At 39.1% G+C, this 16344-nt stretch overlaps 1 protein-coding gene across 1 annotated transcript in view; it reads left to right on the plus strand.

Moving 5' to 3' along the window:
• Positions 1-2532: 2532 nt before the first annotated feature.
• afap1 (actin filament associated protein 1) overlaps positions 2533-16344 on the plus strand; it is a 93575-nt gene continuing 79763 nt past the window's right edge. Inside the window, exon 1 of the mRNA XM_087837787.1 lies at positions 2533-2642. Coding sequence (XP_087693913.1) covers positions 2618-2642 — 25 coding nt within the window. The 5' untranslated portion in view covers positions 2533-2617. The remainder of the gene's footprint in view (positions 2643-16344) is intronic.

Consider the following 16344-nt stretch of genomic DNA (forward strand, 5'->3'; position numbering starts at 1 on the left):
CTGTCTTTGTCGTAGGTGAAAACTGTACCCTTACCACAAATTCTGGACAAAAACAAAGCCATTTGGAAAATAAATGTGAACATTTTTTCCGTGAATTTCCAAAACTTGGGAGAGCAATTTAATTAAAAAACAAAACAAAAAACATACATATTCTGATAGAGTTATGTTTATTATTGGGCTCATCACTGACTTGGACATTAGAGGATTAAGGATAACAAGCGAATTAGTAATTTAACGACTGGTAAATGTCATCTATACAAACATTTTCTCTTTTTAATAATTAATAAAAGTAATGCAAAGTCATTTCCAAGATTAAATCAGACTGTTTGTTAAAATGCTCCCTACCCTATTCATATGCTAAAGTCACAGAATAGTGACTGGAGAGTCTGCACTGTGAACTTGCAAGGTTGACAGCAACCTCTCCTAAAACATGTAAAGCATTAAAAACTTCCTGATAAGAGAGCAACAGTAGTTCTTTATCATTTTGAGCCTATCTCTCTACTCTGTTACATATTGCACATGTACCTACGTGTGGTACTGTGTGATCGCATGTGGGAGCCTGTCTTGGCAGCCTCCCTAGATGCTGCCTAGCCCCTAACTACAAAAAAAAGAAAAAAAGAAAATCTCAGCTGCTGTGGCTCTAGCTGCTGGCGCTGCACACCCAGAGCTCAGCCAGGGGGTCCTCGCTGCAGCGCTCCACCAGGCGAGTGAGTTCCTCCGGACATCGTGGGCCTCTGGCTGTTCCCGCTAACGCCAACTGTTGTCTGGCAGAGGGTCGTCTGTGCCATACATGTCTATGTGTCAGGTCAAGTCTTAGACGCCCCTTAGAACATTTCAGGATCCTCCAGGTGTTGGGCCTATTTGCCCTTACCGCACTCCCTGCCAGTGCCTCAAGCCCCCACCCACTGGTGCATTGGTGGTTCCCCAGTGTCCTGTGCTGGATGCTCAGGTGTGTTTGGTATGGATACCAAAATTTGTAGTATTGCACAGCACTACATCAACACTCAGTAACTCTGTAAGTCTACATGGCCTCCCATTCATAGTTGCTTCCACTTTGCAATAATACCACTTTTTGTATTCTCGTAGAACATCGAGGAGGAAAGAAAGAAATTCCCAAACTGTTGGATCTTGTTACAATACCACGGTCAAATTCAACGAGCTCTTTCTAAACTTCTTAGGGTTCATGAATTTATTGTCAAAGAATTGTGGTTTCATTAATATTTAATATCCCTTCTAGTTAAATCCAAACTGGATGTGCAGTGCCTTTAGGGGAGATCCAGAGATCTGTTGCATCAATAAATAATTTCCTTAGAGACTTAATTAGAAAATGAGCTTGTTCTATTTAACATAAACTATCCAGCCAATCACTACAAGTCATTTTCTCCGTCCTTAGTGTTCAGCCTCACATTCAACTCACTATATGCTCTTTCTTTTGTCTTTGCCACTTCTCTCTTTGCTGTATGACTTGCCTTCGAGTACTCCTGTCTACTTTCTCGGACAATCCTACTTTTGCTTTGCTAAGATATTACTTTGAATGCCTGCATTTCTTCATTCCACCATCAATTTTTCTTGTCTTCTTTTTTCTGTTCAGAGGATTTTCTTTCTTGACAGTTTCCCTCACCATTTCTGCTGTACTTTTCCAGTCATTTGGCAATTCTTCCACCTTGACACTTTTTACTCAGCTCCTCCCTGAACTCTGTGCAACATCTTTCCTTCAACTTCAACCATTTAATCGCTGCCTTCACTCTCCTCCTCTTCTTGACTTTGAAAGTCATGCTACAGATTAACTTCCAGTGCGCTCTAGCTACATTCTCCCCTTTGATTTCCAACTATAAACTCACAAATCCATCTGATGCTCTCTTCGACTCCACAAACCTATTCACATGTTCTTCTTTCAAGATGACCCCTACTCTATTTCTCTTCCTATCTACACCATGACGTAAGGCAAAGGAACGTAGTTAAAGCTATGACTGTAAAAAAAAGACTATAAAAGGTAAATAACTATAAATATTGTCTCTTTTTCTTATGTTTTAAAAAAGAATATTATAGAATTATTTTCCCCTTTAAAACTTGTCTCATTTCCAGAAATGGATCTGAGAGGTGATGATGAATAAAAAACTATCAGAAACACAAGCTTTATAAAATACATGGTATTGTTTTGCTAAAGGCTGAATAATTTTCCTAAACGTATTTTTTGTTTTTGAGATGAAGTCTCACAGAGTTAAATACTTTCTAGTTATTTATCTATGTTTTAAGATTAAACATTAACTGAGCCCTATAGTTTCATAGTTTGTGTGGGCAAAGAGCAGCAGATTTTTTTGTTTGTTTGTTTGTTTAGGTGTGCTTTGGTGCTCCAGTGCGTTGCGACTGTATATGCCAAACAGCTTTCACTTGCTTTCACATGGCTACACAACACGCTCTACAATGGGTCCTCCGGGCCCACATGGCCACGAGACCCGCCTCCCGCGATACAGCCTATGATTGGACGGCGCTCCTATCACTCACTTCCTGTCAGAACAGGGTGGAGGAGACGGAGAGGGGGGTGCTTGACGGGTGCACCCGCCCTTCCTTTATTGTGACCGGCTGGAGAGGAGTTATCCATGTTGTCCGTTGTAACATGGATAAGGAGAAAAACGACAAAGGTAAGCCGCTGTCTGGATTCAAACGACCTCTGGTCGTAGACTTTATTTAACAAGTTGCTCGCAGTTCGTCTGGGTGTGTTGCTGAATTCATTCAAAAAAATTGATGGAAGCTGTGTGCTGGGCTTTATTTACTGCCTACATTTTTAAATAACGGTTTAATGACACTAAATTCCTATTGGTTCGTTTGTGATATTTACTGTCCCCAACTCTCTGTAGTTGTACCTTTGAGTAGTCTTTTGGTGTGTGTGTGTGTGATACTGTGTAGTGACTACGCTGTCTTCAGTTGCATCTACTCTTTGATATTTTCATTTCATTTTCCTATTTAGACATTTTAGTGTATTTTCTTTAAAGTATTTTTTTTTTTTACATGTTTTGTATTATTGGTAAATATTAAAGGACATTAGAATAAAGCTACAAAGGGCCATGTGGTAACACAGACGAAGACAGGAAAAGGAGGAGGCAGGGAGAAAGAGGTGTGAATAATTGGTAGACCTTGGGTGTGTGATGCCTGTGTTTGGATACTGCAGGCTGCTCTCAGCATCAGCAGCCCTGCAGGAGGAGGAGGAGGAGGAAGGAGGGGGTGAACAGGGGACCAGCTGGGAGCATGGATCTCTGTCAGCTTTCCCAGCTGTGACTTCCAGACAAGTGGTCGTCATTGAAATGAAAAGAGCAAAGAGAGGCCAGTTAACAGACTAATTCATTAAATTAAGACTTTTCAACATGAAAAAACGCATCGTTTAAGGCAACGTTACTGTTTTTTAATCCACTTTTGATCGATTAGAATGATATATCTAAAGAAAAAAAGTTTATGTTTATCAATTTTTTTATGGTTATATGCCATCTAGAATCCGAACATATCAGAGGTGATTTCCATATTTGTTTAAAATTTTGAACACATTTGTTTCAAGAGGGTTAAGACATTTTGCTAGTGTTGCCTCGTGTCTTAAAGAGAGGCACAGGCATCAGCTGATCTGGCAACCCCCACCCGGATGCAGTTATTCAAATACAACAGAGCAATTAGACAGATGAAACATGAGATGAAGAATAATTAGGGTGGAACAATTAATAGGATTAAAAAAGTCAGCTTGCACCGGAGATGACTTCTAATAAAAATGATCCCTTTAGTCACCTTTGAAAATGTTGAAATTGTAGTGATCAGTTACTCAGCCAGTTAGAATAAACCCCAAATCAGCTGTTTTGTATATTAATGTTCATTTAATGAAGTCCTCTAAAATCTTTACTTTTTTACTATTTTTTACTTTGTTCCTCAACAAACAAATCTTTATGATGACCGATTCAAAGATATACTTCAAATGATAAGCACTGTTTCTGTTTCTTTGTCTTTGTGTATGAAAAGGTGTAACCATTTTACACACGTTCATGTTCACATTACACATACATTTGAACAGTCACCACATGGTTTAAGTTTTAAGAATTTCACAATTTTTAACTTATTTTTTTTACTTCTAATCTGGCGCGTCTTTATCATTCTGTGACATTAACCGAGGGTGAAAGAAAGTCAGAACAAATGACAGAGAGAGGAGAATATTTCCAGATATTATTACATCCAAAGAACCATGATAGACATAAAAGGCCCCATGTAGTTGCTGTGAACAGGGGTTGTGGCCAGTAATTCCTTGCCTTTTCTGTCATTTCCATGTTAATTTCTATGTTTACAATTAAAAGCCCCCCTATTATTTATTCCACTATTATTTCCACAGCTCAAAATCCTATTTATTAGTAATTTGTTAGTAATTGAGTTATTTAGGTTTGTGAGTTATAAGTAGATCAGTGTTTACAAATAACAGAAATCATATTAAATAACAACCAGTATAAATAGCTGATGATTATATGAGCAGCACCATATACAGGATGGGGCCATTGCCATTCTGTCTTTCCTGTCAGTTAGTCGTATAATAAGTCCTATTATATATGTTTTCTTTAAAATTCTCAGCTGTAATTGTACCAAGTTTGATGCGGGCCTGTGAATAAACACCTTTTTTCTTTTATGGTAATTTTAGATAATCAATGACAGCCTTACTATACACCGTTAATCCAATTTATATGATTCATGTGAGACACAGCAGCTTATAAGTGTGGCTGGTCAGAGGGGTTTGTCAGTCGACACAGTCTACAAGCTGTGTACTTCAGACTGCTTTTCCAGTCTGTGTATAACTGACAGTTTGGTACCCATTTGATATTCAAATAGACACATATGCTGTGGTACCTAAAATATCGGTAACCCAGTAACCTTTCAGATAGCAGGCATCATGCTGGCCTATACAGACATTTCTGACTGTTTTGTTTGTGGGTTATTCATGTACAGTTATTCCCAGACTCCTTTCTTTTTTTAAACCCCTGTTTGTATCTCTATCTCTCTGATTTTTGTTATGTCCTGGATTAGTTCAAAGGACAGACCAGCTTCCCCACAGCCAGTTACTGTGTGACAACAGACAAAAGCAGGCAAACAAACTGTAAACATCCTGTAGACTTGTAGACTGAATGGAGCTTTGAGCCAACAATGTAATCTGCACATGCGGAGGAAAGGTGAGAAGTGAGATTTGTAGCACACACTTTGTAGTTTCACTGGAGAGCTTCTGTCTGGGTTAATGTCAGGAGTGTCGTGTGTGGAGGCGAGGAAGTGACGCAAACGCAGGACTCGTGGATAGTGAAGAACTGAAGATGGTTTATTATGAATCGTGGATGAACAGGGCAGGAACGAAGGACTGACTGGCTGAAAGACTGAACAACATCAATGACACGACAGTGAACGAGTAGAAACAGAGGGCTTAAATACACAGACTGATGAGGATGATAATGAGAGACCGATGAGTACACAGCTGAACATAATCTGGCTAATGACACGAGACGAGCTGACACAGGAAAAGCAGGAAGTGAGAACATGGAAGTGGCAAAATAAACTGAACATGAACAAAACTGAAAGCACTGGGTCAACGACCCAGGAACCCTGACAGTTAACAGTTTCACAGTGTTACATCAGTGTTGATAACTAGATTATTTTCCTCTACAGTTTTAGAATTCCTACAACAAATGTTACTAATGACTGGAAAAAGCTATTGTATAATGGCAGAAAGAACCTTAGTGAACTGGTATACCAGTTCTCACCACTTGTTATGACTAAAACAAAGCAGCGTCTGAGAAACTTGTCAAAGTTTGCCTTAAGTCTGTTTACAGTTAATGATTTATATTTGTTTTGTTGCTTCAGTTGAACATGTTCTAGGGCTTAAAATATAGTCATTAAAGAATAGGAGTAAGGCTTCAGTCTTAGAAACCAGTCAGCAACTACCAGTCGCTAGGAAAAAAAAAGTCTTCTCTGTTGTTGGTAGTCGCTAAGTGAAACTGGTCACAAGCCTTACTCACGCAAGTTATGAGTGAGGGTTGAGGCAACTGAGAAGGAATCTCTAATTGCTCACCTTTATGTGAGCAATTTCACATTGCAACTGTCAGCACTCACCAACCAGCTGGGGGCAGCAGCTGGTCTCTAAACCTGTGAATGAATCTTCACCCAGTTTGGTTCAGGCACAAGGTCACGATTTACTTACTGGTTGGGTTAGGCATTAAACCCTACATCGTTAGAGTTTAAAGACCAAATCATTCTTCATTTACTTACATAGTTATAAATGCACCTGCCTGTAAGCTGCAAGGATTGATAAACATTGTTTAGTTTTCCTCTTTTGTCCACTGTCCAGACTGCTGAGGCTATAGCTTAACAGAAACCTGACTCTGGCATGAAAGGCATGACGATAACAACAGAAAACAAATGAAAGAAATAGTAGTCACCAGTATTGACGGTGTATGTGTGAATGAGTGAACAGTATTCTGCCAGACTGGTGAAGGCCCAGGTGTCTCCATTTACCCTGATGCTATGTTCCCCCAACTACTGGAACAGCCTGCAGAAACACACATAAACAGGACAGAGCAAGAGGGGGTAGTGTAAGGACTCTTGACTGATGACTAATTAAGTATTACCTTAATCCAACGTAGTGTTTTTGTTGGTTTTTAAAATTCCTTTACATGCAAGTTCAAAGAACCCATTAGTCCTTCGCTGGATGAGGTACAAATACTGCCACCTCTTCAACGTCCTAATGCAGATTTTGTCATTCTGCTGTTATCTCTCAGCAGCCCCTATCTGAATCACTCAGAGGCTTAATTATAGCTTGAACTATTCCTTTGCTCACTTCTAAGAATGCATTCTTCACAAGATGTAACTTAAAAAGTCCAGTATAGCAAAATTCCAATGAGGAAAAGTTCAATATAATATACATCATCTTTGGCATATCTTTTCAAACACTATGGTTCATATATTTATTCCTATTTACTAGGGGTGCAACAATACTCGTATTGAACCGTTCGATACAGTGCTTTCAGTTCGGTACGCATATGTATCGAACAATACAAAATTTTTAATTTATTTGATCAACTTTTCTTCTGACGATGCTGTCTGTGTTGAGAACTCAGTGGATCTGCACTCGACAGTGCAGCCTAGGCGGAGTAGTCGAACGCAGATTCACTGAGCGCAGGGCAAGCTAGCGAGACAGAAGCTAAGCTCTCGTTGCAACATGACAAATTGAACCTCCCCCACCCTGATTCAGATCTGGCATTTGGAACTATTTTGGTTTTCATGTGACGTATGACCCTGAAGGTAAGCGTGTCATGGACAAAAGTAAAACAGTATGTCAGATGTGCCACGCAATGCTCAGTTACATTGGTGGGAACTAGTGTGTTAGCGCAGTTAGCTCGTTAACGTGTTGACGCCGTCCAGCCCCACGCACGGGGCGATCCGCGGTAGCTCGTTAACGGAGATTTGCCATGTTGTGGCGTTAATGTCATTTCAACGAGATTAACGCTGACAGCACTAGTGGGAACACAACGAATATGACTGCACATTTACGCCGACATCATCCTAGTGCAAAGACAAGTGGAAGCAGACAAAAACAACAAGCACGCATGCTACAAACTTTACCCGAGTCATTTAGACAGCCGTTAGCACATGATTCTCCTTATGGGGACCTGATATATTTAATATGCTGCTGAGAATATAGCCCAGAAGAAGCGTATAGTATAGCTTTTATTTTGGAAAGAGCCATTCCTCTGTAATAAACTCTTTTCCAAAGATGAGTGATTTCTCGATCAGATAGATTTATTTTTTTTTATTACTTTGTTGTTTCAGCAACATTAAATTCAAAAACTGCACTTTTGAGTTAAAATATATATTCATAATTTTAATAAATGACAAATTAAAAAGGCATGAACATTTTTTTTGTATCGAAAAAATATCGAACCGTGACACCAAAGTATCGAACTGAACCGAACCGTGAATTTTGTGTATCGTTGCACCCCTAATATTTACACTCACTGGTTTTGAGTCTTAATTACCTCAGCTCTGTTAATGCTGTTGGTTCTGCTCGTGACATCATCACTATTGGACATCTGGGTCTGTTTGGGTTTGTGTGTTGAGGTGTAACAATGCAAGATATAATTCAAGCATGCACGATACATATTTATCTTGTTACAGGACTCAAACCACTGCTTTATTTATTTATTTTGGGTTTCCTTGATCAGGTATATGTCATTTTCTAACTAATCGGTGTGCCCTCCTTGTTTAACTTTGAACAGCTGTGTTTCTTTTGACCTCTCTTCTTCTTCTTCATCCTCAGCACAATTTCCTTTGTCCTCTCTTTTGTCCATTTCCTCCTTTTGTCGGTTCTCTCTCTCTTAAACCCCCCAACCCCCACCTTTGGTATGTGTACCGTACTGTGCTTAGCTTTAGGCCAACATTTCCAGTCTGCTCCCTATCTCCAGTGTCTCTCTCAGTTTGTATAAATCTCTGTCTTCAATCCTGCCTGCAGGTGGGGACTCTACACTCATAGTTAAAAGTCATGAGGAAAAAAAAGAAAAGATGAAATATTTGCTCTGCAGTGTGTGTCTCTGTGTGTAGTGAATTACAACCTGCTAATGGCCTCAACAAACAAAGAGTCAATTATAGTCAATGACTGGATCTTGAATCTGAATCTGAAAAAGTTGCTAACAAGCTCTTAGAGCAGAACAATACGTCTAAATAATTGTTTCCAACCCGAGGAGGCATCCACAGAGCACAGCTGCCTTCCTGCCTCACTCTCTCCTGATGTCTGCTTCTTCTGGCCTGTCAGCGCTTGTGAGAAGACTGAAAAGAAATGAAAGAAATGCATGATTGTAATGCCTGTGCTGCGCAGATAGACTGCCTAATTTCAAGTCGGGACACGGCCGGGATCTGCAGCTCACAAGTAATGTGTTTGGATAATTCAGTGTCTGTCAATATGAGCCCAGAAAGCCATCATTCCTTTTCATTGCTTTGGTGGTGGTTGCTGGTGGAGGTTTGTAGCAAAACTGAAACATCTATTTATTTGACAACCAGATGTTTTCCAGATATTCAATTTCAATTCTATTTGTGGAGGAAGAGTGGTGTATGTTCACAGCGTTGTACAGTGCCATGAAAAAGTATTTGTTCCGTCCTGAGAGCCATAGTTGCCTATATTCTTCACCTTATCCCTGCATGAATTATTCAAGCAATCCATCTGCAATCACACTTAAACAGGCACATACACAAATGCTTACGTCAACATTTGTTCCAAATGCACTCATTTACGTGACTACGCACATAAACTGAAATCCTATATTTTCCACCAACTCTTTAAGTAGTGATAAAGAAGTATAGAAAATAAAAATGACATTGGTGAAATAGCAGCAAAGTGTGTGGCACCTGAGGTGATCATCTTCTAGGTGAGCGATTGAAGCAACTATGAGTGAGATTGCAGATCTATGACCTGGTAGTAAATACCAAAGCCATTTACCAAGTGGCTCTGGTGAATCTGAGCCCTAGAATATCAGGTTAATTAGTGATGGGCCATGAATGTGAGGCTGATAAAGTGCTTAGAGTGTATACACTAAAGCACTATTAGGAATATATGGTGAACTCTGGTGTATAGTGTTTTGTCAGTTCATTTCAATTCAATTTTTATTCTTACAGCACCAAATCACAGCAACAGTCACCTCAAGGCGTTTTATATCGTAAGGTAGAAGCTACAATTATACATACAAAGAAAAACCCAACAATCATATGACCCCCTATGAGCAAGCACTTTGGCGACAGTGGGAAGGAAAAACGTCTGGCAGAACCAGGCTCAGGGAGGGGCCGCTATCTGCTGCGACCTGTTGGGGAGAGAGAAGGAAGACAGGATAAAAGACATGCTGTGGAAGAGAGACAGAGATTAATAACAAGTATGATTCAGTGCAGAGAGGTCTATTGACACATAATGAGTGAAGAAGAAATACTCAATGCATCACGGGAATCCCCCAGTAGCCTATACCTATTGCAGCATAACTAAGGGAGGATTCAGGGTCACCTGACCCAGCCCTAACTCTATGCTTTAGCAAAAAGGAAAGTTTTAAGCCTAATCTTAAAAGTAGAGATAGTGTCTGTCTGCTGAAAACTCTGCCTCCCATCCTTCTTTTAAATACTCTAGGAACAACAAGTAAGCCTGCAGTGTGAGAGCGAAGTGCTCTAATAGGGTGATATGGTACTATAAGGTCATTAAGATAAGATGGGCCCTGATTATTTAAGACCTTGTATGTGAGGAGCAGGATTCTGAATTCTGGATTTAACAGGGAGCCACTGAAGGAAAGCCAAAACAGGAGAAATCTCCTCTGTCAGTAGTCTTGTTACAGCATTTTGGATTAACTGAAGTCTTTTAAGGGAGTTTTTAGGACATCCTGATAATAATGAATTACAGTAGTCCACCCTAGCAGTAATAAATGCACAAACTAGTTTTTCAGCTTTACTCTGAGACAGGATATTTCTAACTTTAGAGATAGAAAAGTGCTATATAATGGCCAGTTCATTGCATATTTGTTTTGGTGTTATTCATATCCGTATTAAATTATAAAGTTCAGTGTGAAGTTTTCTATGTTTGGTCAATAACTCTAACAAAATGTGATGTAAGTGCAACAGCTGGTTGAACCAACATGAATAAATGCTACAATCATCATTTTTGATTTAACTTGCCATATTTAATTTACTAGAACAGTAAGTCCATTAATAAAGTAGCTTTTATAAATTTTATTTTAAATCGCCGAGCTCTTTTTAATCCTGTCTTTTAAAGATTTTAGTATATTTATGAATTAATTGATTATTTTAAAGATGTTGTTCCCTTTAGGGGTCACCACAGTGGATCATCTGTCACCCTGTGCTTAGCATCTTCCTTTGTAACACCAAATCTTCCTTTACTACAACCATGAATCCTCTCTGTGGTCTTCCTCTTTTCCTCCTGTCTGGGAGCTCTATATTTAGCATCCTTTGTCCTGTATATAGGCAGTATAGCCACTATCCCTCCTCTAAATCACCCCAGTCTCGCCTTTTAACTTTGTCTGTAAACTGCTCAACCTGAGTTGTTTCTCTGATGTTGTTTCTCAAGTCATGTTCATTTTGGTCACTACCAGTGGAAATTGAAGAAGTCACTTGGATAAGTGGCAAAATGTTTCTACCACTGAAAACACTACGTTTGAATTTTTTTTTCTGAGTTTTTCTGATTTTCTTACCTGGATGATTGAGAATGCAGCTTTCTTTACAAACTCAGTGATGCTGAAAAAACTGTTCATGTATTTATTACATCTAGATTAAACTAGTGCAATTCAGTATTTGATAAAGCATATAGTTAAGGTTGGATCGGGTGACTGTGAACCCTCCCTTCGTAATGCTGCAATAAGTTGAGGCTGCTTCTCATGATATACTGAGCATTTCGTCTTCACTCACATTTTTTTTAACTCTATGTGTTTGTACAACACTTTGCATTTAATCATTGGATATGATTACTTTCTAGCTTCTATCATGTCCAATCAGTTGCAGCAGATGGCTGCCCTTCCCAGAGCCTGGTTCTGCCAGCAGTTTGTTCCTGTTAAAAGGGAGTTTTTCCTTCCCAGTGTCTCCAAGTGCTTGCTCATAGGTGGTTGTCTGATCGTTGGACTTCTTTCTCTATTATTGTAGGGTCTCTAGCCTACAATATAAAGAGCCTTGATGTAGCTGTCAGTGCTTTTACTACAGCTCTGCACATCACCCCTGTTCTTGTACCAGTACGCTTCTCCCTCATTTCTTAGAAATCCTCTCACTCTCCAAGTTTGTATTAAACAGTCTGAATAAGAAGTCCTCTGCACTCTCTCCAGGACAACTCCATACATCCACAGGTATCTGGTCTAACTGCTTTAATACTCTTCATCCTATTCATAGCTGCCCTCACTTCATTCTTACTAATCCTCTGAGAAGTGAATATATATTTATATCTATACATGAACTATGTTTATGATTTATAAAAAATGTAGATGTTCTTGTGCAAGATTTTTAATCCCGAAGAATCTTTCAAATACCGTATGAAGATAAATAGTAGCTTCAGGTGATAAAGACTGTGTAAGTCAACATTTGCTCAAGTGTAATAGAGTTGCATGTATGTGTAATAAGTCAGGATGTCAGTGAACCAGGTTAGGGGGAGTTCTTCTCCATTAATATGTCAGATGCTATCCAGATTGTTCTGCAGGGTACGTACAAGAAAAGCATTAGTGAGAAATACTGGAAAGGGGAGGGTTTCATCCTATGTGCGAGTATGTGTTTGTGTAAAAGCAGAATATGTGACGGGTTTTAACAGATGAAAAACTGCTGGTGTGAGTCACAGTCTTAGGGGGTATGAGCTGAGTGTTGATGTGTCTATGACTGTGTAGTCTTCCCACAGTTCAGCAAGGTTGGCACACAGGAGTGCCTTTGTCTTAATCTTCCTCTGTCTTTCTCATCCACTCTATAAAATCTGCCCATCAGAAGTCCTCACAGACTACCAAGATTTCCATTCAGTCTCTTTGCCTGTGACCTCTTTTCACGTTTTACGTTGTGAATTTTTTTAGGTGCTGTGTATAGTATTTTAGAGATAATGCATATGAAACACAATAAAAAAAAGAGTCCATCCAAAACAGACTAATATTTAGACAAGCTTGATAAATCTCTACAGTATCATGGTAATTTTGGGGTCTTGATGATTTCTTTGAACTTTGAACCATTGTGGAATAGTTGTACAGCATATACTAATGACTTTAATGCATGCATAAATGTAAAGACTTTTAAAAACAAGAATTAGGCAAACAAGTTAAAATAAATTTTATGAAATAGAAATGAACATAAATCCCAACTAATATTTGGTTAAATGTCCTTGTACTCTACAGTTCCAATTATGAGAAACCGTTGCCGTTGGCAACCATCACTTGCTAGGAAAGGTTTCTTAATCAAGTACTAGATCACGCTTTCCTTTGGGATCAAATACTTAATTCGCTCTATGGCAGGCAAATCAATTTATAACTTTTGTGTGTGTTATTTTTTAAATTTGTTGATAGTCTATTTCCATTTGATATTCAATTTCTCTACATTATATGGAAGAGGGCCACCAGAAAAAAAAGTGGGCATCAGCAGGGCTCGCAAAATCGCTAGCCCGACGTCCCGGAGCTAGCGATATCTCCGGTCGGGAGACCAAAATCTATCTCAGCCCCGCCTGTCGGGCTATATGATAGATTTTGCGAGCCTTGGCATGTCTTTTTTTCTTCTCTTCCAGAATTCTAAAAAAAAGTCAGAATTCTGAGAAAGTTCATCGTTACTGGTGATGACCATACCTGTAATCTTAACCATATGCTATTAGAATATCCTTGTTTTACATTGTTCTCCCAAGTCTTTTTAGTGAAGGGACAAGGCCTAGAGTTGTGGCTAATACTGATGATGGCTTTAGACCTCAGAGGGTTAATGAATCTTCTTGTACACAAACCTTCCCTTTCTAGAAAATCCAGGAAGGACATGTAAAGGGCATCTAGCACATGACTAAAACTTTCTGTTTTGAACTGTTTTTCAACCAAAATGAGATGTTTTAAAAATGCAGTTCCAATTGCTGTACAAAGAATAAACGGGCAGGATCAGCTTTGTTATTGGAGTCTGATCACAGATAAAGGCTGTTTATTAAAAGCCTGCAGGGGGAAGACTATGGAAAAAAGTAACTCTAGTCCCCCACAGAGAATGTAGACTAAGCCCCAACTGAGACTGAGAGTCAAAGAGACAGAGAGTATGGATGCACACACAAATCTTAGCTCATACCTATCTCCTCTGCATTCCTTTAGACCACATGCAGATGGAACAAGACATGTCTTTCCTAAGGCTGGAGTGTACTGACTGGATGGAATGTGATCCAGCAGATTCATGTCTTCCAGTTCACTTATACATGGGGATGAAATGCAGGAGATTGTCCTGAGAACACAAACTATATTTAAAAAGAATGCACATAGAGTGTGCCTTGATTTTGGTGTGGGGACGTGTGTGTGTGCGTTACGCCCCTCTGCAGCCCCTAATCTCATTGCAGTGGCATTTTTTTTATTGTTATTTTCTTTTTGAAATATAAGTGACCCTGGGACTAGAGAAGAAGGCCACAGATTGTGCCTCGTCTAGCTCCTCAGTCTGACACACAAAGTTTCAGGATGTATAAAACTGAAATCAGTTAGATAATTTAAACAGAAGCTCTTTATTTACTCACGATCGCCCTTTCAGGATTCTTCCGCTATTTTGATTAACCCGAGAAAGGCAGCAATCAGTTTCCTAAATGTTTCTGGACAAAAAAAGATACCAGCAGGTGGTTAACTTAGTTTAACATGAGCCTCACCAGGAATCTTGATTTTTCTTGGGCCCTGTTATGCCCGATAAAGCAGAGGTCCTTATGCTTTTTCAGCTCAGGACCAAACAGGTTTTTCATTTATCTTCCAAAATATGAGACTCAAATGCAAAGAGCCTCCAAGATAACTTTAAAAAAACAAACAGTGGGGAGCTTTTTTTGTCCAGGTCTGGGACACACTGAGGTTACAGACAGTAATGATTTACTTAATTCCTTATAAAACACACAAGATTCATTTCAGTTCGTATCAATAATATAAAATGGTATCAAACACACACATAATGCAACATTTTCAAAGACATTCGGTTATTTCTTCTTCTTTTTTCCTGGAGTCTGTTGCTTCTGTAGCTTCTCTGGAAACTCTGATGCGTTCCTTGAACAGTAAATGCTGATCAGTACTGTTAGTGTTGTATTCCTGCTTTTGCAGAGGTCGATTCCCACTTCCGATTCAGGTGAATTTGTCATTTAATAAATGATTTTTCACAGACGGCCTTCTTAAATTCAAAACTGAATACTGCAGAACTTTTTTTTAAATACCTTTTGAATGACTTGAGTCCCAACCCAGTTTTACTCTGTTGCAATCACCACAAGGTCGACAGGAATACACAGACACACAGGGTTATCATTTTTACATTCAGACGTTGTTACTGTGCTCCTCATTCCGATTACTGATTCAGAAAGAAAACAACATGCTAATAAGAAAGTGAGAAATCGTATTAAAAGTGCAAGAAACAAAACAAAACCAATAAAACACTGCAAAGTGATTAGGGGCTGCAGAAGGGCCTAACAGTGTGTGTGTGTGTGTGTGTGTGTGTAGTGGGACTAACAGTAGGCAGGAAGATGACGTAGGAAAAGGGAAAATTTCAGTCAAAGTGTTACAATTGCTGTAGGTCGAAATATCACTTCCTACTGTGATGACTCGCTAATTACATTTCACCAGTTGTCTAAATAAATGAGTCAGCCCTTTCTCTATCAGTGGTTTCATTGTTTTTGTTTGATGTAGTAGGCATCACTAAAAACACTAAATAGTAGTACAGTGCTTTTATTGGCAAATAAGGTATGAATTTGAAACAGATGTAGAGTAAAGCGTATAATAGCTGTAGTAGGTATTTAATTTGATAAATATTCAATAAAATTAGAAATAGAATTTATGCAAAAAATTATTTTTAATTGCAACATTAGTGTGATCTGCCGTTGGCGTGGTCTGCTTTGCCTCCTGAAAGATATCTTTTTGTTCATGCCACTGCCTCCAAACCATACATCATTGCAGCAGATCTCACTACCATCTTGTAAACCTTCCCTTTCATTCTTCTGCTATCCTTCTGTCTTAAATCACCCCCAACAACGATCTCTACCTACTCCACCTTGCATGTTTAGTCTTCTTTGCTTCTTTTATACACCATCCAATATGGATGGCTACGCACAGGTATTTGAAACTCACCTATCTGCTTATTTCCACTGCTCTTTAGATTGCATTAGTTATTGTTAAAATACGCTAGCTGTGACTGTGTTTATGACTTGTTAGGATGCATTGTTAGGATTTTCCCTTCCCACTGATGCATTATTCCAATTGTGCTGTCACTTGGGCTTTGTTTTTTGATCTTACTAACATTTTGCACATATAAAACGTTAGGGGTGCAACGATACACAAAATTCACGGTTCAGTTCGGTTCGATACTTTGGTGTCACGGTTCGATATTTTTTCGATACAAAAAAAATGATCATGCCTTTTTATTAATTTGTCATTTATTAAATTTTCACGGCACATTCTGCACCACATCTCTGTGCGTTCATCATTTGTTTGAAGCCAGCTCACCTCCTGCAACCACTTTTCCGAGAATACGCGCTTCTTTTGTGGTTCGGACTCCTGACATTTCTTTGGAGGTGGAGGAACATCACAGTAATTGCTTAAAGGAGCTTCTTCGACATCTTTAAGAGTTCTAAACAAATGTCTGTCCTCCTCC

This window comes from Neolamprologus brichardi, chromosome 3 (assembly GCF_056152115.1).
Source record: "Neolamprologus brichardi isolate AB-2024 chromosome 3, ASM5615211v1, whole genome shotgun sequence".
Classification (NCBI taxonomy): domain Eukaryota; kingdom Metazoa; phylum Chordata; class Actinopteri; order Cichliformes; family Cichlidae; genus Neolamprologus; species Neolamprologus brichardi.